The sequence below is a fragment of the Phocoena sinus genome, chromosome 6, assembly GCF_008692025.1.
Source record: "Phocoena sinus isolate mPhoSin1 chromosome 6, mPhoSin1.pri, whole genome shotgun sequence".
Taxonomy (NCBI): Eukaryota; Metazoa; Chordata; class Mammalia; order Artiodactyla; family Phocoenidae; genus Phocoena; species Phocoena sinus.
The window spans coordinates 57055444-57083029 of NC_045768.1; the positions used below are offsets into that span (position 1 = coordinate 57055444).

The 27586-nt window shown below is 36.0% G+C and overlaps 1 protein-coding gene across 10 annotated transcripts in view; it reads left to right on the top strand.

Moving 5' to 3' along the window:
• The window catches only part of UHRF2 (ubiquitin like with PHD and ring finger domains 2), a 75606-nt gene that overhangs the window by 18769 nt on the left and 29251 nt on the right, over window positions 1–27586 (top strand). For 9 of the 10 annotated variants that reach the window (XR_004350363.1, XR_004350362.1, XR_004350361.1 and 6 more), the window contains one exon: window positions 14711–14929. Coding sequence is in view for 3 of the 10 variants with exons in the window: in XM_032634824.1 (XP_032490715.1) it covers window positions 14711–14929 (219 nt within the window). In the remaining 7 variants the exon portion in view is untranslated. Of the gene's footprint in view, window positions 1–14710; window positions 14930–21773; window positions 21874–27586 lie in introns of all 10 variants that reach the window. The other variant, XR_004350364.1, reaches the window with a different exon arrangement.

Here is a 27586-nt window from a genome sequence, read left to right on the forward strand (position 1 = left end):
GGGAGAAAGAGCTAGCAGTACAAATATTAAATCTAGACTTTAGAGATTTAGATTCCAACGGATTCTTAAATCTTCTGTAAAGTTTTAACTTCTTAAAAGCAGCTTTATTAAGGTATAATTCACATAGCATTCAATTTGCCCATTTAAAGTGTAAAATTCAGTGTTTTTTTTTAGTATATTAACAGAACTGTGCAACAGTCACCACAATCTAATTTAGAACATTTTGGTCTTCCACAAACCCCGTACCCATTAGCAGTCACTCCCTGTTTCCCTACCCCCACCAGCCCTTCCCCCAACCCCTCTCAGCCATAGGCAATCGGGAATCTTCTGACTCTGGATTTGCCTATTCTGGACATTGCATATAAGTGGAATCCTATAACGTGATCTTTTGTGACTGGCTTTTTTCACTTAGCATAATGTTTCAAGGTTCATCCATGTTGGAGCTTATATCAGTACCATATTCCTTTATTGTCAAATAATGCTCCATATTACCACTGTTTATTTATCCATTTATCAGTTTATGGACACTGGTGTTTTCTACTTTTTGCTGCTAGGAACCTTCATGTACTATTTTTTGTGTGTAGGCATTTGTTTTAGTTTTTTGGCATGTATGTGGCAGCAAGATTGCTGGGTTGTATGGCAGTTATGTTTAACCTTGGGAAGAACCACCAGACTTGTTTCCAAAGTGGCTGCACCATTTTACATTCCCATGAGTTGTGTATGAGGGTTCCAATTTCTCCACACCCTCACCAAAACTTTGATTAGAGCCATCCTATAGTATAGGAGGTATAATTAACCTACAACATTATGTTAGCTACAGGTGTACAGCATAGTGATTCAATATTTCTATACATCACAAAATGATCACACCACTAAAGTGTGTTTATTGGAGAATGACTTTGCCTGCTTGAAACTTTCGTTTTTAGTGGTATTTTGGGCAGAAAACAAAAGGGAAGGGGATTCAGAAATGAGCAAATGTCAAGGTAATATAGGCAATTATAAACCCGTGGAGTGGTTAAATGGTCAATTAAAGAAAAAGAACATCAAATTTTCCCTTATTTCATAGTAAGCTTGTACTGTATATTTCCATAGCTTTCTAAAAGATGTCTATTCCCATTAGTTACTTTCTGTAGTTATGTAAGGTTTACAAATTTTAAGGGTCCTGAACGTCTAAATTCACAAATCTGTGACAGCAGTCTTGTGAGAGTAGAGATCCTGAAGCTAATTGTGATGATGAGCCATGATCTTGACTTATAGGGAAGTAGACTGGGAAAGGGGCAATCATTACCTTAGTGTTTCTGGTAGGTTAATATGTCTATAGCATAGCTTACAGCAATTTAATTACATTAACTCTCATGTGCCAGACTCTGAGCTAACTTCTTACATGAATGCTCATGTAATCTTTACAATAACTATAATGTTAGTTACATTAACTTCCATATGAAGAGACCAAGGCTTACTTACATAACTTGCCAGAGGTAACATCTGTTAAATTGTCTGACTCCAGAGCTTAAGGGTTAACCAATATGCATTATTGCCATTCTGCCTTAAACATGGTACATGTAATTGGTAATAGCCTACATAACTTCAAAGGTCAGCCATTTTGTATGACCTAAAGACTTGCTTTAGACTTGGCCTGGGTTTTAAAGCAGACAGCACTCATACAACTTTGACTTAAACCCTGGGTATGTAAGCAACTGAGGCCACACTACTGAATTTAATCTTTACTCATCATTTGGCTGCTTTATCAACAGATAAAGGCTTAATTCCTTACCCTGCTTCTGTATTAAGAAACATCTGTTCTTAGTGGATTTGGTTTAGATTCCTCTTAATTAGACTAGCGGTTCTCAACCCTAGCTACACATTAGTTGTCTAGGAAGCTTTAAAAATATCAGTGCCTAGTACCCACCTCCATAACTTCTTGTATGATTGATCTTTGGGACCTCAGGGGATTGCTGTCTCAAAAGTTCCTCTGTGATTCTAATGTGTAGCCATGGTTGAGAACCACTGCCTTAGACTAGTGGTTCTCAAAGTATAGTCCTGTCCAGGAACATCAACATTACTTGTTAGAAATCCAAGTTCTTGTACTTACTCCAGATGTAATGAATCGCTGTCTGAAGGTGGCCCTGCAGTCTGTGTTTTAATAAGTCCTCTGGGTGGTTAATATGTATACTCAAGTTTAAGAACCACTCACTGATTGCCTTTTGTACAGCCTTATCAGTTGCTACTAAGAACCATATGGGGGAAAGGGGTTGATATGACAATTTAAACATAGTAAATACATTAAAGGCTGGAGATGATATACAATAACTGAGGAATCTGAGTATTCATCTTTATTTTAGTACCTGTATAGGTGGCTTATGGCTTGTTGATTTTTCCATTTCGTTTCCATATACATAAAGGATTAGTTAAGTCTTTTTCTAAAAGAAATTATATTTCATTCCAGCTAAATGATCTGTATCATTTAAATGAGGGACCATTTTCCACTATGCAGTCTTTATCTGTACCTTGGCTAACATAGAAAGCAGTGTCCATCATGTGTTTGTGGAGAATTTATCTTTTATGATGTATTGGTACATTCTTTTTTTTCCTTTTTAACCAGTTGAAATACTCTGTTTTGAGTTTTGTGGCAATTTTAGTATATTATCATTCACATAATGTTTCTTTTGACTTGATAATTTCTCTGAATTCCCCAAACCTGCACTTCCTCTTACGAACTCAAACCCCAACCGAGACCATATAAAAGGAAAGGTTAACATGGGAGTAGTATTTGCAGAATTAGCTCCAGAACCACTGTTTAAAAAGTATTCTTTATTTCTTCTGTCTGCTCCATCAACCGTTAAGTATTGGTAAATTCTTGAGTGGGGGAGAATACTCTGTAGTAGTTGAATATTTGTTCTGAGATCTAGTTCTGGCTTTCCTTTGAATTAGACTCTTAAATGCATCAAGTCAGTCGTTCTAAGACAAGCCTTCTGAATTGGACTTAGGGTTAAACTAGATCTCCGAATCTCCCCATATACCTTCTTCTAAGGATTCAACAGGTACATTTACAGGTCAGTTAAAAAGGTGAATTTGGGAATACTAGTCTTGTTAGTGACTTGCTTTTTCTAATTGCTTTATTAAATTTAGTGTTCTAATTTAGAGACCTTGATTTATAAATTGGAGCTGATTTCTATAAAGAGAAATGTAAGCTAGAAAACACATAGTAGTTTGAACAAGGAAGTATATATATAAAGAGGGAAAATGCTTATGAAAGTTATTTTATTTCTGTATCATATCGTAGTGAATTGTCTATGGCTAGGCAAAGTTGAAATCTTTAAACATGAGAGAGTTTTCATAGTGACATGAAAACTACTTATATAATCTCTCATGCTCCATATTGTTCACATTTCAAATAGAAATGTCAGTTTACCTCAGAAACAAACTCTTTTTGTTTTGACTTTTTAGTAAATTATTCTGAAGTACCCTTTTTAAAGCATGGTTCAATAATTCACTTGTTAAAACAACACTATGTGCCAAGCACTATACAAGTACTTTTCCTGGATTATCTCGTGTAATCCTCATTAAACAATCAATGAAGTGGATACTTTCCTAAGTGTAAAGAGGGAATAACTGAGATTTAGAGAAGTTAATATACCTAGTATTGAATAGGTGATAAGTGGTAGACTGAGATTCAGAAGAGCACATACTTAGAACCACTCTACCATACTACCTCTCATTTTGAGAGAAGCATGCTTATAAAATACCTTAATGTATAAATAAGTATATATAAAGCAGTTATGTTTGCATATTTAAAAAATTTCTATCATTCTCTCCAGTTATCTGTCACAGAACAGAAACCTTAAATCAGTAAACACCTGTGTGCCTTTAGGAAAATGCATAGCTCGCTAGTATTCAAAGGATTTTTAAACCAAATAGGTTAAACTGCTGCTTTTAACAGCGTGTCAAGGTTCTACCATGGGATTGAGATCAAATGGAAATGTCAGAGCATCACTTAGAACTTGGAGGGTAACTTACGCTAGGCTACAATTAAAAGCTCTTCTGGCGAACGTCTTAGGATAATGTTGTCATTGCTGCCAGCATTCTCTTAAGATTTTTTGAGCTATTCTAAGCCTGTGGTGCATGCTTCTGAGTATTCTTAATTATGGCTACTGCAAATAGAAGTCAGTGAGCCAATTCTGAAAAAAATCAAGTGGTATTTTTAGATAAAAGTTGCTGTTCTATAAAGTAACAAAACTGATTTTCTTGAATGTATTGATGTGATCTATTTCTAAAGGAATCCCAAAAATGTTTTAATGATGTCTGGGTTTTCATGGGAGGAAAGGAATAAGATTTAAAAAAATCAGATCAGAGTGTCATGTTGATCTTGAGTAGGGAGCTATAAATGAGAGGTTTAGTTTCAGAACCCTGGTGCAGTGAGTGACCAGTCTCCCCCATTGTTTTTTGGTTGTTACTGACATGTTTGCCAAAGACTTAGAATATTTCCTCTTTCTATGACTTGCAGTGTTCTAAATGGATGATAATCAAGAGGGCAGAAGAAGTTAGATCTTTGACTTTATTGTTGCTCTTCTCTTGTGTTAAAAGATCACTTGGTGCTTAGAAAAATGACTACAGGTATCAGTTAAAATGACTACAGATATCAGTTGATGTCACCTTTTCAAATTTATACATCATTCCTTTACATGAGTGTTTCTCAAAACGATGGTCAGCAACACTGCTGATTCACCCAGGTACGGTATTTATAATGCAGATTCCTGGGGGATACCAGATCCCACCCCCACTCCCTGCATTGGGTGGGCCTGGGGTAGAGCCCAGGAATCTGCTTTTCAGAAAGCAGCCAGGAGCCTATTAAGTATACAGAGCATTGGTTCTCTTATAGGCTGTATAGTTTTAGTCATTAGAATCAGAATTTGCTTTGAATTCTAGGTCTTTGGTTGAGTTTTTTGCTTTGTTTTCTTTGAACTCATTCAGCTTTAATTTCCTCATCTGTAAATACCTACTTGACCATGTTCTTTTTTTCCCCTAATAACCTTGAAAAGTATCCAGTAATAATAGTCAGATTTTCTGCTTTTCATTTTATTAATTTTTTATTAATTTTTATTAATTTATTTTTATTAATTTATTAATAAATAATAATATTAATTTATTATTAATAAAGCCAGGTTATTTTGGTAAGTACTCTTAAATAATTTATCTTTGGCATAGGTATCTTTTAACCTGATTACATTGTTTCCTCTATTAAAACAGTTATACACCATTGTTAACATGTTGTACAAGTGAGATATATTTCCATGTAATATGTAAAGTCCTACTGTAAGCAGTTTTAAGTAAGTTATTTTTGTCTGTGAGTAAGCTTTACATTTAAGGTGTGAAACTGAGTAATGTCATCTGTTAGATTAAGAAATGCTTTCTTTTTGCATGTAGTATGACATTAAAGATTTGCTAAACTAGAACATGCCTCCAGGTGAATGTTGTCCTTATTTAAGCATTTTAACACCAGGAAGCCATGTTTTGAAGGAAGGTTTCAGTGATAGTACTTTGCTTAATACTGTTTGAGTCTTCTAAAATGCTTAGTTAGCTTACAAGTCACCTAAGGAAATGTACTTTTACTATTTTATAACAAACCTGTTTTAAAAATTGTGCTTAATCAATTTCCCTGAAATTTAATTCCCTGGGTTTTACTCAATGATTTGTTAATTGAAAACACAGTTGGTTTTTGCTAAAATGTCACATAGTTCAGGATAATCAAAAGCATGTACTCTGAAGGATATCTCTAAAAGACATCTAAAGAGTATTTGGAGCAATGAAAATGTTACTGGGAAAACAAACTTAAGGATATTTAAGGCTTATCTGAGAATGTAGACTTTATAACACCAAAGTGTTTCTAAATTCTCAAAGATGCAGAGTATCTAACTAGAATAAACTTATACCTGTATTTGGGGTAATACCTTGACTTCAGGTTCTAAGAACAGGTCATGTAGAATAAGAAAAAAAGGACCCTAGTCTTATCCTTCCATAGCTGTATGTTGGCTCTTGGCACAGTGTAGTCAGCTTCAGTATGTTCCTTCTTCTCTGCTTCCGGTCTTTGGGGATATCTTGAGCCCTGTTTTAGAAGTTTTTCAAGCTTCTAACACTTCCCAAAATGTTTCAGTCTCCTGCAGTTTTCGCCAGTGCAAATGCTGGAAGAAGTCAGCGCTTGGACCAACCTGTAGAATTTGCAGTGGTTATCTTCAGCCATACATTAGACTTCATGGGAGGCAGGGAATGCTGTGTTGGAGGCTGCCTATACTTAAAAAGACTTTCTCTTGTGTACTTGTATAAGTAACTGGAGCTAACTACAAGTTTCTGTGTTTTAAGAAATCCAAAAACATAATCTTTAAAACGCCTTTTTCTTATTATCTCTGTATAGAATTCTTTGTTCCCACTTAACTACCGTAAAACACAGTGGTCACAGTTTATTACATTTTATTAAGAGCTTTAGTTATACAAAAGATTTTTCTATTTAATGAGTTGCATGTTTCCAAACATGTGTAGGCCTGGTATATCCCAAACACACTAAAGTTTGAACATGGTATCTGCTTCTCAATGAAAACTTGCTATTTTGTAGTGTTAAGTTCTGTGATAGAAAAATGCACAACTAGCTTTTAGGGTAACTAAAGTTCTGAGATTATAAGGTAGAGAAGATACTTCTGTATTCCTGAAGGAGAGCCACAGGATACCAAGGATAAGGAGGTACAAAATACAGGGTTACCTAAGGGTAGATTAGTATGGCTGGAGTGTAGGAGATATGTGGTGAGTAGTAAGAAATGAAACTAAAGGTGAATAAAGATTTCAAGTTAAACATGGCAGATTAAGTTGCATGTTTGTCTCCACTCCTTCTTACACCCTCCTAGAAGACAGTAAAAGAATAAATGCATAAACCCCCGAGGACAAAAAATATGATAGAAGTAAGACACAGAAGAGAAAGCAACAAAATTTTGGAAGGTAAGAAGCTAATGGGTAAATGATGCGTAACTTAGGCCAGAAAAAGCTGAAACCTAAGGATAAGCCAACAACAAGCAAGTAAATTGACATTGAAGAACCTTTGGAAGGTTCAGACCTTGGATTTACCAGGTACTTTGGACATAGGCATATGGAATAAAACTGAGGAGAAGAGGATTGGTTTATTTATATGAAAGAGCATTTTAATCACTTATACCCCACTCAAGGCTTAAATCAAGAAAGAGGAAAACATGGTATTTAGGAAATAGGATTCAACGCAGGAAGTAATGAAAGGAGATCCCAGCATGACAGCTGTGGAACAGGTCTAAGCCTGAAGAGCAAGTTTTCCAGATTAGAATAGGACAGAGGTCTCTAGAAGATGTTTTGCAACCCAGAACACTAGTAGAGTACCTGAAATGTCTGAACGTAGAAGAGTTTTAATACCTGTGGCAGAATGGGGATAATTAATATGTACATGGAAAATTAAGCAAGTAGCAACCAAAAAGAAGAGTTAAGTACTCAACAGAAAACAAAGTTGTGAAAGAAAGGATTTATAATTAAAGCATACTTCATTAGTTAGCTATGAACACTTATTTAGTCAACATGTAAAAAAAAAAATATTGTAAAAAATACTGATTTTTACAAACAACTTGGTTTGTATAACATGCTTAAGAGCAAGAAATTTTGTCAATCCCTGCAAGATTATAAGTCCTAGAGCCAGGTGATCAGAGTTTGAGTCATGTCTCTGCTTCTTACTCCTGTCCAAGTAAGTTAACTTCTGTGCCACATCTGTAAAATGGGGATAGAATAGTGCCTCCCTCTATCCTAAGAGGTAAATATGTTAACACTTAGAGCAGTGCCTTGTGTTAGTAATTATAAGGAAGAAGATATAGAGGCAAATGAGCTGTACATCAGGGATGGGTAGAATAACAGTTTGAAGTAAAAAGCAATGTATAAGCATGTTACTTTAAAATATGCTGGAAAATAAAAGAAATAGCTAAAAGTTAAACAGTTGCATTGGGGGAATAGAAATCAGCGTGGTGGACTGGGGCAGGAGGCTGCTTGTCCTCACTGTAAGCCTTGAATGTTAACTTAGAGTTTTGTACTCTTGTAGGAAAACTTCAAAAAGTGGGAAGAGCCTTTTGTTTGGATTTTAACTTGAAGCGCAGAGCATTTTATTTTTTATTGTAGAAATCTTTAAACTTATGCAGAGGTTGAGAGGAAGAACTCATCACCTAGCTTCAATCATTATGAACTCCTGGCCAATCTTGTTTAATCCGTACTGGCATCCCCAAGCACCACCACTGGATTATTTTGAAGCAAGTCCCAAATCTTAAGTTTTTTCAACCAGAAATAGCCTTAGCAGTTGTGGTGGGCACAGTGCTCAGATCTTCAAGACAGAACTTGCTGACCTGCAAGGAATGAATGCAGTTAACTGATAACTTTTAGCCACAGCACTTTTGATATCTGTGACAGTGTTTGAGCCAAAGCCACACTCTTTCTTGGCATCCTCCAGCTGGTGACTAAGTGTGGCAGCAGTTCTAGGGCCTGGCAGTTATGCCCAACATTGCTGCGGAGCTCACGATTGGATTGGCGAAGATTTTGTTTGTATCACACTCTCATGTTTCTCTTTCTCAACCCTCTTTTCCTCTCCTTTCAAAGTGAAAGACAGCATCGTGGTCTAAGGGCTATTGCTTCCTAGTCCTACTCTTTCTATTTTTCGTAGGTTCATCCTGATCTTGACATCTTTTTTCTCAGTTGAATACTCTAAAAGGATTCTTTTTAAAGTGTGCAGAAGACAGCTAACATCAGGCCAGAGATTTACTACTCTTGTTTTTTGTTTGTTTTTTGTGGTATGTGGACCTCTCACTGTTGTGGCCTCTCCCGTTGCGGAGCACAGGCTCCGGACGCGCAGGCTCAACGGCCATGGCTCACGGGCCCAGCCGGTCTGCGGCATGTGGGATCTTCCTGGACCGGGCACGAACCCGTGTCCCCTGCATCGGCAGGCGGACTCTCAACCACTGCGCCACCAGGGAAGCCTGATTTACTACTCTTTAAAAGGTCTGTGTGTGGTTGACCTTTGGCTGGTGTTGGGGAACTTAACTTTCAGGAGGATTCTCATCATTCTTTGACAAAAATGGTTCACTCTGCACAAACTCTGCAAAAAAATACATTATTTATGCCGAACACCTGCTTCTGGGAGTCTGGAATTTTGGTATGTGCTAGACATTGAGTGCTGATGTGATGAATCCCTAATAAAAATCTTGAGCATTCTTCACTGCACACCCCTGGTAGTAACATTACACACATGTTGTCGTATTCTGGACATATTAAGCACATTTTGTGTGACTACTGGGAGCGGACTCCTTGAGCTTGCACCTGGTATCCTCTAGACTTGATTCCATGTGCCTTTTTCCTTTGCTGAATTTGCTTTGTATCCTTTCATTGTAGTAAATCATAGCCATGGGAAGAACTATGTGCTCTCCTGTGAGAATAAGTCACTGATCCTGGGATGGGGACCCTAAAGCATTAAAAAAAAATCCACACGAAATTTACAATAATTCCTTAAAATCAAATAACCAGTCAATGTTCAGACTGACTTATTTTTTAAAAATATACTTGGGATTTACAGATAAGGATCAAAATTAAGATCCACCCATTGCATGTAGTTGATAGGTTAAGTCTCAACCTACAGGTTTCCCCTGTTCTTTCTTCCTTGCTATTTATTTGTACAAGTGACAGTTTATTCAGTTTTCCCACAGTCTGAACTTTACTGATTACATTTCTGTAGTGGTATTTAATATGTTCCTCTGTTAATGTTAGTTTCCTGAAAGTTTATACAGTGTTCCCTTGGTATCCATGGGGGATTGGTTCCAGGACCTCCTCGCATACCAAAATCCATGGACGCTCAAGTCCCTTATATAAAATGTCATATGTGCATATAACCTATGCATATCCTCTTGTATACTTTAAATCATGTCAGATTACTTATAATACCTAATACAATGTAAATGCTATATAAATAGTTGCTTGAGCCTGGCAAATTGAACTGCCTTTTGGAACTTTCTGGAATTTTTTTCTGAATATTTTCAATCAGTGGTTGGTTGACTCTGGATGCAGAACCCATGAGTATAGAGGGACGACTGTACTTAGAGGCTTGATTGGTTTTAAATTTCATTATTTGTTAAAACTAGTTTAGAGATGGTATTTATTTACCTATTACATGGCATTGGGAGACACATAATACCTGCTGCTTTCTTTTTTTGTTTGTAAGATTTGGGTGTTGTCTGCCTGATACATCCATTGTGAAATTTGCTGCCAGCTTTTACTAGTTTTAGTAGCCATTAATCTTTACCTACAGCCACTATTTTATGAAATGTAGTAAAAATAGTGATACCTCATTCCTTCATTTATTAGCTATAATTTTTTCATAAGGAGCTTTCCTCAACAAGCAGTTGGTTCATATACAAAAGGTAGGATAAACTATTGATTCTTGAACTTATTGAGTGTTCAGAATGAATAAATTCCCTAGCATCCTCGAGGTTGGTCAGTGAGATTTTTACTAAGTCTCATTATGAACTAATGGATTTTAATACTTGTTTTACTCTAGCTCAGTTCTTTTTGGTGCCCAGATTGTCTCATCTCTGGCCTGTGCAGGCTCCTTCAGGTTGAACCTGACATAATGAGGGTTTCTTTGCATTCAGGTACAATAGGAAGTCCCAAGCTCTTCTATTTCCTGCCCAGGCCTGGATTCAGCCATTTCTGTAAGGAGCCCTAGTTCTTTTTGTAAGAGCGTATAGTCAGCTGTTCATTGATACTTGTTTTGATCATGTTTCTAGGTCATAACATTGGAAACAGCTAGGAAATGTTTGTATTGATATTTCCAATTAATTTTAGAGTTGAGGGATTATCATTTAATATCCTTAATCTCTTATTTTTTTCTCTTACCTTGAAAATCACAGTTTCTATTAATGTCACTACTGACTTGTTTTATTTTACTCATATGATGGTTTCAGACTAACAGTACCAATATTGCAAACAATATGATTAGTGAAAAGTTGGTATGTTTTTTACTTTGTCCTTACTATATGGATATAACCCCATTAATAATGTATAGTTAGTGTATTTTCAAGTCACTTGTAATGGTATTTCTCAGTAGTTAAGCCACTTTTTTTATTTTGCTTTTGGTTTTTAGGGATTTCTCACATTTTGTAAATTCTGTTTTTATAATCAAGTGAAACATTAAACGATCCTATAGGTAAAACTTCAAAACAAGTACATTAAGAAAAAGTGTCCATCTTGGTTCCTTCTACCCTATTTCTTACCTCTTTTTGTAGTAACTAAATGAGTTTTTGTTTATCCTTCTGTCTCAAAATGTATGTATGTGTGATTATTTGTATACTCACAAATACATACTACACACTTATATATGTACAAGTACGTATTTCCACACACACTCATTAGGTAGAAAGCACACATAAATGCTGTTTGCATCTTGGTCTTTTTTTTAGTTAATGTCTCTCCATAGCAGATGTCATATTCCTTTTTACAGGAGAATAATATTCCATTATATAATTGTATCATATAGTAAGTAGTTTCCTATTATGGACATTTGATTATTTCTAGTCCTGCTGTTACAGATAGTGCAGCTATAAATAGCCTTGTGTATGTGTCTTTTCCTGGGGTTTTATGTTACTTAACGTTTGGGATACATTCCTAGAAGTGGAATTCCTGGATCAAAAGGTAAATATATAGGCAATTTTGCTGTGTATTGCCAAATTCCCCTCTACGAGGAGACAGTACCACTTTGTATTCCTATCAGCAATGTAAGAATGCCTGTTTTCCCACAGCCTATGAACAAATTGTTATCAGATGTCACAAAATGTTTTAAGCAGATCTGTGTTTTAGAATCTTTGGCAAAAGTATAATGGCGTCTAAGGTGTAATCCTAAAGACAGGGAGTTGTGTTAGCCTTGACAGTAGTCTCAGAGAAATGCAGGCCTTCACTAAGGGTACAGTTCCATTAAATAAGTGTGAACAGTATATAGCATAAGGAGGACTTAGTAACTGGATGGAGGAATTGGGGATAACTCCAGTTTCTGGGAGTATGATGCTGATGCTCAATATTCTCTAAATTTTCAGATTATGGGTTGGGGGAATTTCTTGAATTTGAGGTGCTCCTGAGACATACGTGTTAGAGATGTAGTTGGATATGTGAATCTAAAGAGAGAATTTTGGGTTAGAACAGAGCTTCTGAGTCATCACTCTGTGTGATGTTAAGATATGTGTAGATGAAGATGCCCAAGAAAAGAATAATAGTGATATTTGAGTCTGGGAGTGTTCTTGACTTTGGTAAAAGTAGTTTTTGGGTCCCTTCTATATCTTTTTATACAGCAACTGACTTATCATCTCTGGGTAGCATTAGAAAAAGTATACTTCACTTTCATGACTTTTACACACTTACTGTATACATAAAGATGATGTATTCATATGTTCTAATTCTTTAATTCTGAAATCATACTTAGTTTCAGGGCAAACAGCTTAAATTCCTTTGATGTAGGCAATGATTTATTTTAACTCATCTCCAATAAACATGATTTTAAAAGTTTGTTACAAATATTTCCATTCATGGTATCTAATTTTGGCAATCATAGGTAAATGGAGAGCTTTTTACCAGTGAAATAACGCTTTTTTACTGTGTTAATCATACAGGGATATATGATAATGTCATGATGTAAAAATCACAATACATCTGAGAAAAGGATCTCATCTAAAAGAATAGTTTTCTATCCTTTATGGCCTTAAGAATATTTAGTCAGGAAACAAATTCACAACTTTAGATTTAGAAAAGCCCTAAAATATCTAGTTACAAGTCTTCTCCATTTTAGTTCTCAGAACAGCCATATGAGGTAGTTACCATTAGGTACGTTTTACATATGAGAGGTAGTCATATGTAAACTAAACACATGTAAAACAGCGAAGTTTAGTAACTTTCCCAAGGATACACGGTAGTAGGAAGCTAAAATGGAATTTAAACCCAGGCAGGTTGAAAATAGAACATATTTTGAGTGAAGAGACCAGTATGATAAAGGATTCAAAACCTTATGTAAGTTGAAGGAAATTCACTTGGAATGTTTTATACTTAGAAGGTAGAGGAGGGCAGGTGACAGACTTAGACTGTCAAGGATTAGGTCTTTCGTGGAGAGAGTATATAGATTTCTTCATGGCACTTAAGCTATGGAACTCATTCTGTGTTTATCTTTGATCCAGTATCAAGTATATTCTCTTTCCTATGTCAGAGCTATGTGAAGACAGAATGGTTTTTCTTAGGGTTAAAGCTGGCCTCTCATCACTTAGCATCCGAGCAGAGGTTGCATGGTTATTTGGGAGGCTTGTGGTAAAGGGGAATTATAGTACTGAGAGGGTAAATGGACCAGATCGTTTCTGAGGCCGCTTGCTAATCCTGAGATTTTTCTTTCCCCAATTAACTAAAATTTGAAGAAACTTGATTAAAATTCTACCCAGGGTTAATATCCATTTATTATAAATGAGTTAGATATATTGTGAGGGTCCTAGGCCTGTATAGTACTTGTTTGATTTGGAAGAGCCAAGGCTAGCTGCTAGAGCTGCTTCCAACTTCAGGCCCACTTAAATTTTGAGTAGGCCACTCAGTTGGTTAAGGGTTAATGGTTTCTTCCCTTAGTTTTCTACATTGTTAATGCTGTCACAGAACCGTATGATATTTAACTATTCTTGTGTTTCTGCAGCACAGTAGCTTATCAAACTTGAGTATGCTTGAGAATTTCTGAGAAGATTTGTGAAAATAGATCACTGGGCCTCACTCCCGGCGTTTCTGAGTCAGATCAGAAGTGGAGCCTAAGAGTCTGCATTTATAGCATGTTCACAGATGGAACCACCGGTTTGAGAACCACTGCTATAGTAGTTTGGCCTTTCTCAGTAGATTGAGTTTTCCAAGAGCAGGAACCAGATATTACTCATTTCTTTTAGCAAGCAGTACATAAAGGCAACAGATCTTAATTTTATAGAAACCATTGTGGACTGTTACATTGCTGTTTTGGGCCTATGGATACCAGATGTTAGGCCAAAAAGTAAAGCTTTAAGTTTGGGTCAGGTTTAGGTTTGTTAAGTTTACATTTAGAAATTCAAGTAAGATCAAGATTCTGCTAGATTTCTTTCACATGGTTCTACTTTCTGATACATACAAATTCCAGGATTTTTTTGCTCTTGTTTTTTCATTTTGCCATTACTAGGCAGCTAGCTACATGTAAGAACTGAAATCTTATCTTTCTCTTTCTGGAAAAATGGAGGCTATTGAAAATGTACTAGGTTTATGTTCTTATTATGCGTAAAGCAAATTGCAGAACTTGATGAACTGGTTCCAAGTTCAGGAGGAGGTCAGCATCTAGTCTTATTAAAGTAATTTTTAAACATGGGTTAAGAAAATGTGGAAAAGAGGAACTTAGGTTTTTTACTTACCCTACTCTTTATTCCCTATCACCACCACCATCCCCAAGCTAGCAAAGAATGACTTACTAAGATTTTAGCAAGACTTGTTTATTCTGGCAGTTAAAATCAGGGATAAATATCATTTACTTCAAGTGCCATTAAGAATAATATGATTAGGTTTTTATACATGTTGCATATAATTTTAGTCTTCCTTGGTGATAATCATAAGCAGTGTTCTGTGATTCTTTTTTCTCTATCCTCAGATATCCGGAAAGTGGTACTGTAGAAATAAATGTCAAGGATCTTCGACCACGAGCTAGAACCACTTTGAAATGGAACGAACTAAATGTCGGTGATGTGGTAATGGTTAATTACAATGTAGAAAGTCCTAGTAATAGAGGATTTTGGTTTGATGCAGAAATTACCACACTGAAGACGATCTCAAGGACCAAAAAAGAACTTCGTGTGACTGTTTTCTTGGGGTAAGATTCTCTTCACTGATGCCATTTAATTACTGAATTGAGTGTAATTTTTAGGTATTAAGCACACGTTCTTTAGTAAAAAGAAAAAAAAAAGATGGAATTTATGAAAGATGGAAATTTCCATACTAGAAGAAAACTTAATAAATTCTTGAGAATTTTTTATTAAGAATGGCCCTTAAATCTCCATTGTTACTTTAAGGCTGGAGGTATTATTTGAAAGCACCTTGGAAATAATTGAATATCTTATTAGAGAAATTCTTGCCTACCCCACAGGATTCTCCTAGGTTAAACCAATAATATACAAAAGCATTTCAATAGCTATGGTTGCTATGAGGATCTATGTTGATATAACACCAGTGAATGTCTACCTAGGCAGCTGTCTGCTGGACTTGCAAGGTAGCAAAAATTTTCTTTTATAGTAATTTAAGAACTTAAAACAAGCTTGATGAAGAGAATTCAAAATGTAAAATGTCACCCAAGATTTCACATTACTCAGATATTTCCATTGTTAATTCTTTAAGAAATACTTTTAGATGTTTCCTTCAGGTGATAAAGTACTATGCATTGTTTCAAAGCTACCTTTTTACACTTGGGGAAATAGTAAACATCGTTTTGTGTTCAGTTCTTCTGAATGAAGTGTATTGGATAAATAGTCACTAATTTACTTTTTTAAAAAGCCTGTTAAAAGTATTTCCAGTTCTTTATTACAATGTTTAAGTAAACAACTTTGTGTATATGTTTTTGTGCATTTCTTTTCTTTAGAATGAATTATTAGAAGTACATTTGTTGTGTTGAGCATTGGGGATACTAGAAAGACCCTGACAGTTTTCTTTTACTTAAGGGAAGCAGCCAAACTAACATTCTTGTCAAGTTCTGGTTAACTGATTATATATATTATGTATTATATATAATGGACATATATTATCATATCTGTTATAACATGGAGGTGACAAATCTAAGATCAAGCGTCTGCTTATGATTAATAATATAAAGCAGGGGTTGGTAAACTATGTCCCACTGGCTACCTGTTTTATGAAAATAAAGTTTTGTTGGAACACAGTGATCCCCATTTATGTATTGGCCATGGCTGGTTTTTTGTGTGTGTGCTCAACAGCATTGTTGAGTGGTTGCACATGAGGCTTACAGAATCTTGAACTACTTACTCTCTGACCCTTCATGGGAAAAGTTTGCTGACTCCTAAGATAAAGAAAAAGAATATTGTGAGCTTATCTTTTAGAAAACAGTTTCAGAAATTTGTACAAACACAAGTGTGATTCTATTGCCAGGCTAAGGACGTAACAATTAACAGAGTTCTAAGCAACTTGAAATTCTGATATGGATATATATCATGAAGGAAAGGAGAAAGCATCTACATAAATTAGTTATCTAGGGACTCTTATAATGTTCTTGAGTGTAGGAAGTGGAAAGAAGCATGTTTACACAATGGGAAGAGATAACAGTACTCATAACATTGAGCTAAAAAAGCTTGCTATTTAAAACATGTTTTCCTGAGTAATTATGAGGTACAGTTAGAGTGGAGCATTCTGGCTTTAGGGACTAGAACTAAGATTGAGTGAAAATAATAGATAGGCAAATATTGGCTCATGAGAAAACGATTATATGATGACTATCCCAAAGTAAAACACACTGTCCTATAAAGGATTATGTTTGCTGTCATTTAGGTTTTTACTAGACATGTTAGGGATACAAGAGTCAAAAAGGAGTCACTGTGGCTTGTGGATGGGAATTTTTTTTCATTGTTAGAAATCTTTTCCCTTCACTGGAAAGAATGGATAAATAACCAGAGGGAAAGTATAAATATATTCTGCTGTTGATAGTTTGGGGTTGTTACAAGCAGTGCTGCCATGACATTATACCTCTGTCCTGGTGCTTATGTGCGTTAGTTTCTGTAGGATGTGTCTTGTCTAGAAGTAGAATTGCTGGGTTGTAGAAGTTGTGCATCTTTAATAGATAGGACCAAATATTTAAGTGGTTGTACCAGATTGCACTTCCACAGTAGTATGAGAGTTCCCATTGCTCTGCATTCTTAACCACACTTACTTTTGTCAGGCTTGAGTTTTTGCTAGTCAGGTGGGTATATAATAGTATTCCATTGTGGCTTTGATTTACATTTCCCTGACTATTAATGAGATTGAGAACCATTATGTTTATTGGCAATTTGGATATATCTTGTAAGGATTCTGTTTCAAATATTGGTGTGTGTTGTTGTAGCTAATTAGGTAGTCTATCTCACTGATTTTTAGGAGTTCTAGAGAACTCCTAAAGTAGAGTAGGGACTTGACCATTTCAGTTACATGTGGAGAAAATGTCTACTTCAATTCTGTGGCTTATCTTTTTTCCCTATGTTTGAGTAGTAGTCGTAATTTTAAGGGGTTGAATTTCTCAAAAATTTTCCCTAATGCTTATACTTTCTGTGTCTTGCTTTAAGAAACCTACCGGGGGTTGGTCAGGGTTGGGGATAGGTGAGGGTGGTCAAAAGGTACAAACTTCCAGTTATATGATATATAAGTTCTAGGGATGTAATATACAGCATGGCAACTATAGTTAACAATACTGTACTGTATATTTGAAAGCTGCTTAGAGAGTAGATCTTTAAAGTTTTCATCGCAAGGGAAAAAATATTGTAAATGTGAGGTGATGGATGTTAACTAAACTTTTTGTGGTAATCATTGTCAATGTATACATATATCAAATCATTATGTTGTATACCTTGAACTTATACAATGGTATGTCAATTATATCTCAATAAAACATAGAGTGGGGTGGAGGGGAGAAACTTTACTCAGAAAACATAAAGATATTCTCCATTATTACCTTATAAAAGCTTAATATTTACCTTTTTTAGATCTTTAATCCACTTGAAGTAGGTCTTTTTGTACAGTGTGAGGTAAGGGTTAGACTTAATACATATGAATAATCATTTTTCCTGGTATCATTTATTGAAAAGCCCATTTTCCCCTCATTGATCTTCAGTATCACCTCATCACATATCTTTTTGTGTGTGTGTGTGTGGTACGCGGACCTCTCACTATTGTGGCCTCTCCCATTGCGGAGCACAGGCTCTGGACGTGCAGGCCCAGCAGCCATGGCTCACAGGCCCAGCCGCTCCGCGGCATGTGGGATCTTCCCGGACCGGGGCACAAACCCTTGTCCCCTGCATCGGCAGGTGGACTCTCAACCACTGTGCCTCCAGGGAAGCCCCACATATCTTTATATTTGATGCATCCATCTGGTCTCTATTCTGTATCATTGGTCTGTTTTGAGTGTCCTTATATAAGTTCCATGCTTTCATAATATGACAGAGCAGGTCTTCTACCTTGTGCTTCAATAGTTCTTCTCTGTTCTTAGCTCTGTGTAATTTCATTCGAGTTTTCCAGTCATTTTGGTAATTTCTACATAAAAACCATTGGGAATTTGATAGGTACTCCATTAAATGTAATCCATGGGTGTGATTTCTCTCCATTTACTTAGGTCTTTATTATGATTTTGTCATGTTTTTATTAGGTGGAACCATATGAAATGTTTTTATAGATTCAAAATATTTGAATGTTGGCCATTATATGGTTCAGCCTGATATAATTCTCTCCAGAGGTCTGATCTTATGTGTCTGTTATCCTTATTTAACCTCAGATACCACTTGTTATTATAAATCCTTTTTAAATTTCATTTTTCTCTTTGTTACTGGTATATAAGTAACTTTTGATTTTGGATCCATTAGCCTTACTACTAGAGTTAATAATTTTAATTCACATGTAGATTGTTTCAGGATTTTTATAATTGTAATCTGTGAATTATGACATTTTTGTGTTGTAGTTTTCCTTTGATTGCTAACTTTTGTCTTCATTCACCAGTTGCCTGTTAGTACATTGCTGAAAGGAGGTGGTGAGAGCAGGCATCTTTTTTTTCTCCTGATATCTCTTTGAAAGTTTTACCAATAATTACAATGTTTGACAGGTATTTTGTAGGTATGCTTTCCTGGATTTGGTTTGACAATATTTTGTATAGGATTTTTGCATTTAGGTTAATGAGTGAAATTTGTATATTAACTTTCCTATCTTAGCTATCCTTTCCAAATTATGTTGGTTTTATAAAATTATCATGTGCTGTAATATTTTTCTATTTTATGGTAGAGTTTTGTGTCCTTTGCTTGAATGTTAAAACTTCTCAGTAAAGTCCTTTGGGGCTGAGTTTTCTTTGTGGGAAGGTTTTTTGATTTCTGTAATGATTATAGAACTATTCAGATTTTCTATTCTTGAAATAGGATTTAATTTTCTAGGAACCTATTTTAATTTTAGTTTATTGTCATAAGTTTGGATAGCCTCATCTTTTAACCTGTATAGTCTTTGTTAATGTTGTTCCCTTTTTCATTCCTGAGTTTAGTTTGTGATTTAATCTCACCAAAGGTTTATCAGTTTTACTATACATTTACAAAGAACTAGCCTTCATCTTTGATACTCTCTATTGTATTGAAAGTGCAATGGAAGAAGCAAATAGAGGACGATTTTTAATCTGCCTCGGAGATTTGATAAGGGAACTGGGAGTTAAAGTTCATGCTTGTTCCTAATTTTTAGTTTGTGAGTAGCAAAAAGTGAATATGCTTAAACTGTCTAATTCTAGTTAACAAATTCTTTTTGATTAACAACGTTGTGTTAGTTTCAGGTGTACAGCAAAGTGATTCAGTTATACATATACAAGTATCTATTCTCTTTCAAATTCTTTTCCCATTTAGGTTATTGCAGATTATTGAGCAGAGTGCCCTGTGCTATATAGTAGGTCCTTGCTGGTTATCTGTTTTAAATATAGCAGCATGTACATGTCAATCCCAAACTCCCAATCTATCCCTCCCTCCACCCTTCCCCCCTGGGAAGTTCATTCTCTAAGTCTGTGAGTCTATTTCTGTTTTGTAAATAAGTTCATTTGTATCCTTTTTTTTTTTAGATTCCACATATAAGTGATATCATTTGGTATTTGTCTTACTTCACTTAGTATGAAAATCTCCAGGTCCATCCATGTTACTGCAAATGGCATTATTTCATTCTTTTTAATGGCTGAGTAATATTCCATTGTATATATGTACCACATCTTCTTTATCCACTCCTGTGTCAATGGACATTTAGGTTGCTTCCATGTTTTGGCTATTGTAAACAGCACTGTAATGAACATTGGGGTGCATGTATCCTTTTGGACCATGGTTTTCTCCAGATATGTGTTCAGGAGTGGGATTGCTGAATCATATGGTAGCTCTGTTTTCAGTTTTTTAAGGAACCTCCATACTGTTCTCCATAGTGGCTGTACCAATTTACATTCCCACCAACAGTGTAGGGTGCTCCACACCCTCTCCAGCATTTATTGTTTGTCAAGTTTTTGATGTTGGCCATTCTGACTGGTATGAGGTGATACCTCATTGTAGTTTTGATTTGCATTTCTCTAATAATTAGCAATATTGAGCATCTTTTCATGTGCCTCTTAGCCATCTGTATGTCTTTGGAGAAATGTCTGTTCAGTTCTTCTGCCCATTTTTTGATTGGGTGGTTTGTTTTTTGATATTGAGCTGCATGAGCTGTTTGTAAATTTTGTAGAGTAATCCCTTGGCCGTCACATTGTTTGCAAATATTTTCTCCCATTCTGGGAGTTGTCTTTTCGTTTTGTTTATGGTTTCTTGGCTATGCAAAAGCTTTTGAGTTTAGTTAGGTCCCATTGGTTTATTTTTGCTTCTATTTCCATTACTCTAGGAGACAGATTGAAAAAGATCTTGCTGCAATTTATGACAAAGAGTGTTCTGCCTATGTTTTCCTCGAGTTTTATAGTATCTGGTCTTACACTTAGGTCTTTAATCCATTTTGCGTTTATTTTTGTGTATGGTGTTAAAGAATGTTCTAATTTCATGTTTTTACATGCAGTATCTCCATACAAATTAAAAAATTTTTTTGTTCTAGTTCTGTGGAAATGCCATTGGTAATTTGATAGAGATTGCATTGAATCTGTAGATTGCCTTGGGTAGTATAGTCATTTTGACAATATTGATTCTTCCAATCCAAGAACATGGTATATAGCTCTCCATCTGTTTGTCATCTTCTATTTCTTTCATCAGCATCTTACAGTTTTCGGAGTACAGGTCTTCTGCCTCCCTTAGGTAGGTTTATTCCTAGGTATTTTATTCTTTTTGATGCGATGGTAAATGGGATTGTTTCTTGAATTTCTCTTTCTGATCTTTTGTTGTTAGTGTATAGAAATGCAACAGATGTCTGTATATTAATTTTGTAGCCTGCAGCTTTACCAAATTCATTGATGAGCTCTAGTCATTTTCTGGTAGCACCTTTAGGATTTTCTATGTATAGTATCATGTCATCTGCAGACAGTGACAGTTTTACTTCTTTTCCAATTTGGATTCCTTTTATTTTATTTTATATTCTGATTGTCGTGGCTAGGACTTCCAGAACTATGTTGAATAAAAGTGGTGAAAGTGGACATCCTTGTCTCATTCCTGATCTTAGAGGAAATGCTTTCAGCTTTTCGCTGAGTACTATGTTAGCTGTAGGTTTGTCATAAATGAGCTTTATTATGTTGAGGTATATTCCCTCTATGCCCACTTTCTGGAGAGTTTTTATCATAAATGTGTGTTGGATTTTGTCAAAAGCTTTTTCTGCATCTATTGAGACGATCATATGGTTTTTATTCAATTTGTTGATGTGGTGTCTCACATTGATTTGCAGATACTGAAAAATCCTTGCATCCTTGGGATAAATCCCACTTGATCATGGCGTATACTAGACATTTACAAAAAAACTAACGTTCAACTTTGATCCTCTCTATTGTATTGAAGGTACAAAGGAAGAAACAGAGGACATGATTTGTAATCTGCCTTGGAGATTTGATAAGGGAACTTGGAGTTAAAGTTCATGCTTGTATCTAATTTTTAATTTGTGAGTACCAAAAAGTGAATATGCTTAAACTATCTAATTCTAGTTAACAAAATTCTATTTTTAACTTGCCATTTTCTGCTTCTATTTTAACTTCGAAGAAAATTCAAAACAGAAGTCTAGGGTTTAAGTCAGTTTTTCAAAACTTTGGTCACTTACTTTTGTATATTTAATACTGTATGAAATTATACTAGATTAGATATTCCTAAGTAGAATTTGAATCCTATAGCAAAAAAATTTTAACCTTACTAAAACTATGGATGTACTTAGTGTATTTTGTGTCATTTTTTAGGGTTTTATTTACTAAATTTTATCCATACTCGTTTATCGTGCCATCTCTAGTGATCTGATTCTTGAATGTACCATTCTTACAGACTATGAACTTGATGTCCATATCAAGTTATAAATCAAAACTCACTGTATTCCAACCATATTGGCCTCCTTGTGTTGCTTAATCATGTAAACACGCTCCTGTTTCAGAGCTTTTGTACATGCTGTTTCCTCTGACTGGTCTGCTCCACACAGATAATCAGTTGGCTTACTTTGTCTTTTGTTTTATTTCTTTATTCAAATATGACTTCGAAAGACAACTTTCTTGATCACGCTATGTAAAACAATACAGACAGACAGATACCAGGCATAGGTGTGTGTATATATGATTGAATTCTCCCGTAGTCTAACTTATTTTTCTTTATGATACTGATTATCACCTGACATTTATTATTTTCTCTTGCCCTACTTGTATTAGTTTCTTGTTATTGCTATAACAAATTACCACAGGCTTAGTGGCTTAAATAATAGAACTTATTACTATTTTACAGTTCTGTAGGTCAGAAATCTTTATGAGTTTCACTGGGCTAAAAGCAGTGTCGGCAGGGATGTGTTCCTTTTTGGAGACTGAAGGAAAATTGACTTCCTTGCCTTTTTCAGATTTCAGGAGCCTCCCAGTTCCTTGGCCTGTGGCCCGCTTCTCCATGTTTAAAGCCAACAAAATTGTATCTTTGACTGTTCATTTGTAGTCACATCTTCATCAGGCTCTTTCTTCTTCCCTTTTCTACTTTTCAAGGCCCCCTATGATTACATTGGGCCTATCTAGATAATCCTATTTAAAGGTCATTAACAAAGTCCCTTTTGCCATATAAGGTAACATATTCACAGGTTCCTGGGCTTAGGACATAGATGTCTTTGGGGCCTATTATTCTGCCAAGCATACCACTGGAATGTTAATGCTTTGATTTTGTTGTTGTTGTTGTTTGCTCCTGTGTGTCAGGCCCTGTTCTAAGCACTAGTTAAAATAAATGTTCAGTAAATACAATACTTCATAGAATCTGAAATTAATGGTTTTCCATATTTTAACATCTGAAATTATGATGTATCTTAAAATTGCTATTGGACTGAGTAAAGTCGGGTTCTTTCAGATATTTGAGTTTACTTCTGCTAGTCACCTTGGAGTGCCATCTAACTTGAAGTTAAATTTCCTGCTTGAGCTTTTTTAAACCACACAGGTAGTATGAATTCATATCTGCAGACCACAAGGTATGCCTGTGGTTCAACTCTCAGGGGATACTTTTTCTCCTTATACCCAGGGGTAATATTGAAACACAGGCATCTTTATTTTCTGTATCTGCAAGGTGGTTTATTTGCCATTTTTCTTTAACATGAGAGAAGCCATTTGTTGTCCTAGCTTTGAGGGTCCTTCTTAGACTGCTCATCTCAGGCTTTTTTCTTGCTTGAGGTTTCATAAAATAATATATCTTATAGTTGTTAGCTTTCACTTGGTGTCCCAACTTTATTTGAGGGTTCTTCTTGTACTGACCCATTGCAGGCCAGTTTCTTTTTTGGTAGTATATAAAATAGTGCATTTTTACAATTGTTCGTTTATTAGATTTCAGTGAAATAGGGTGTTTCCTGAAGGAATGAATTGACTACCTGTTTTGGTTGTGATCTATGCCTTCATTAGTTTAGTCAAGAGGAAATGGATGTAGTAAGCCTTCAACTTAAAATGATAAATGACTGGAAAAGTGATTTTAGTTTTAAGCTGTCTGATTTGTGACTTTATTGAAGCCCATAGAAGGTTTCTCTTTCCAGGTAGGGTGGAATAGCTGGCCGCAGATCAACATTCTTACCTAGAACAACTAGAATAGCCAGATCAAGTACAGTTGTCATCTGAAAGGCAGCAGAGAGGTAAGGAGAACTACCAGGGGTATGACTCTGGAAAGGGAAGAACCTTAGGAAGCAGTTAGCTTTTTTTTTTTTTAATTTATTTTATTTATTTATTTGTCTATCTATTTATTTATGGCTGCATTGGGTCTTCGTTGCTGAGCGCGGGCCTTCTCTAGCTGCAGCAAGCAGGGGCCACTCTTCGTTGCAGTGCGCAGGCTTCTCATTGCGGTAGCCTCTCTCATTGCAGAGCCGCAGGCTTTTGGTGCTCGGTCTGCAGTAGATGTGGCATGTGGGCTTCAGTAGTTGTGGCGTGCGGACTCTAGAGCACAGGCTCAGTGGTTGTGGCGCACGGGCTTAGTTGCTCCACAGCATGTGGGATCTTTCCGGACCAGGGCTCAAACCCCTGTCTCCTGCATTGGCAGGCGGATTCTTAACCTCTGCGCCACCAGGGAAGCCTGACAGTTAGCTTTTGTAGTTGCTTTTTACCCTGGGGACTATGCTAATTATGGATACAGGGCAAACCTCACTGAACAACTGGCGGCATTGTGGGGACAAGAAATCAGAGCTGTTGGCAGATATGTGGGATGCCTCAAGCATATGACCTGTGCTCTCTTAGGACTTTTGCCAAATACTGGGTTTTCCTAGGCAGGAAGCTAAAAACATAAGTAAAAAACAAAGTGGAGTTTTTAGCAGTCTTAGAAGGCAAACATGAATGTGGGGATCCCTGGTGGAGTGGACCCACAGAATATACAACAGGCTCTTAGTTGAAAACTGTAGATGGTTAAGGCAGACAGATAGACTAAACCTTACCAAAGCTGAAAAACCAGCCTTGCCTCAGCAGAGTTGCTAATTAAAATGTTAAACCACTGTAGTATCTCTCCAGCAGAAGGAAGATTGGACCTTCTTAATGGTAAGATAATGTCTGAAGCCTCTAATGTGTTTTTTTTTTTAAATGCCTTTCTTTCTTGTTTTAAATTTATTTATTTTATTCTTTTATTTTTGGCTGCACTGGGTCTTCGTTGCTGTGCCCGGGCTTTCTCTAGTTGCGGAGAGCGGGAGCTACTCTTCGTTGTGGTGCGCGGGCTTCTCATTGTGGTGGCTTCTCTTGTTGTGGAGCATGGGCTCTAGAGCACAGCCTCAGTAATTGTGGCACACGGGCTCAGTAGTTGTTGCTCACGGGCTCTAGAGCGCAGCCTCAGTAGTTGTGGCACACGGGCTTAGTTGCTTCATGGCATGTGGGATCTTCCCAGACCAGGGCTCGAACCCATGTCCCCTGCATTGGCAGGTGGATTCTTAACCAGTGTGCCATCAGGGAAGCCCACCTCTAATGTTTTAAATATACTGTCTACCATGGAATCAAAAATACTGTGCTACCAAAAGACAGGGCCACATAATCAAAAACCAGAAGAAGATAAACCAATAACAGAAATGGAGTTATAAGTGATCTTGATCAAGTTATCAGGCAGGAACTTTAAAGTAATTATAATTAATATGCTTAAGAAAATAGTTGAAAAGATAGAGAATTTCAACTGAGAATTAGAATCTATAAAATAATCAGATGGAGAATAAGAAGTGAAAAATACAGTTTCCACAACTAAGAGTTCCTTAGGTTGGTTTATCAGCAGAAGACAGGATAAACTCAAAGGCAAGTCAGTGAAAAATATCCAACTAAAACATTGAAAATATAATGGAAAATAATACAGAAAAGACTGTTATATATGTGGGACTTTGTGAAGAGGTGTGTTTACATCTTTTTGTAGTTCCCCAAAAGAGAGTAGGGTGAAAACTATTTGAAAATGTAATAGCTAGAATTTTCCAAAACTGATAAAAGACGTCAGTCGAAGATTGAAGTTTTGTAGTTCCTAAGCAGGATAATTAAAAAGAAAACAGTGGCATATTGCAATAAGGCTGCTGAAAACTAAAGGTAGAATCAAAGGGAAGACGGCTGAGTTTTAACCAGGAGTAGTGTAAGCTAGAAGACAGTGGAATGGCATCTGAAAACACTAACTTTAAAAGTTCTCAACTTAGGAATACATTTTTAATGAAAATATACTACAAAAATGAAACTAAAATAAAGACGTCAGACCACACCTGAGAGGATACCAACCAACAGACTTGCACTAAAAGAAATACTAAAGGGAGTTCTTTAAGCAGAAGGAAGATGATCTCAGATAGAAATAAGGAAATATAGGAAATAATTATGAACAGAGGAAGGGTAACTGTGTGAGTACAAATAGACTACTGAAAAAATAAGATTAAAATATGTGTAGAATAAAATCATGATAACCATGTGAAAGATGGGATTAGTAAATGAAGCTTTGAGATTCTGACGTGATCAGGAAAGTACTGAAAGTAAAACGTAAAGCAGATTGATTTTTCAGGTTTGCATGGTGCATTCTCTAAGAACCACTAAAAATTAATAAAATATTAGCAAATTAAGAGTGGAAATAGAATAATACAAAAGAAGGCAATCAAGAAGAGTAAGACAAAAAGGTAGATAAAATAGAAGACATGGTAAAATGGTAGCAACAAACATATCATCAATTATATTAACTATATATGAACTAAATATTATAAAGACAAAGATCAACAGACTAGATTAAAATAAAAACAAAACTCTTAGGCTGCTTATAAGAAAATCTCCTTAAATATGAAATCACAGAAGTTGAAAATATAAGGATGGATGGGATGCTAGGAAGATGGCAACAGCATAGATTTTAATCTTCCTAGATATCCTTATAAAAACAAATAGAATGAAAAGATCTAATCCAAAAATTAAGGGCAGTATCTACAGACATTTAGGGTGATGTGGTATCTCCCACAAACACCAAGATAGCTGCTGAGATAAACAACTGAAAGCTACAAGACCTGTGCGGTATCGGTAACTATTACAAGAGGAAGAAGAGGGTAACAGGAAATATGATTGACCCAAGAACTCCAAAATAATAAGTTACCTCAGCAAGCTATCTCACCTGAGAGTAGCAGCTATGGTGGCCATCTTTTAAGATGACCCCCAATAATTCCTGCTTCCTGGTAATCAACACCTTGCATAGTTCCCTCCCACATTTTATTAGGGTTGCTCTTTGTGACCAGTAGAATATGGCAGAAGTGATGGTATACCACTTCTGAGATTGGGTTATGAAAACATGGAAGCTTCCATTTTGGGCTCTCTCAGATCACTTCCTCTGGTGGAAGCCAGCTGTTATGTTGTGAGAATTCAGACAGCCCGTTGGTCTTCCCCGAGTTGAGCCTTTAGATAAGACTAGACTGTAGGTCTGGTCAACAGCTTGACTGAAACCTCAAGAAAGATCATGAGCCAGAACTACTCAGCTAAGCTGCTTCCAAATTGCTGATCCACAGAAACTGAGGTAATTTTTGTTTTAAACTGCTAGTTTTGTGGTGACTTGTTATGTAATAGTTAACTAATACAGCAGCTGAAACCAGAAATGGGTATGCACCCCAGTTTGGATGAGTATACGCAGTTTGCAGTAAGGTCTGAAGAGATTAGAGCACTATGTACTCTCAAAATTAGTCAGCTAAAGTTCCATTCCAG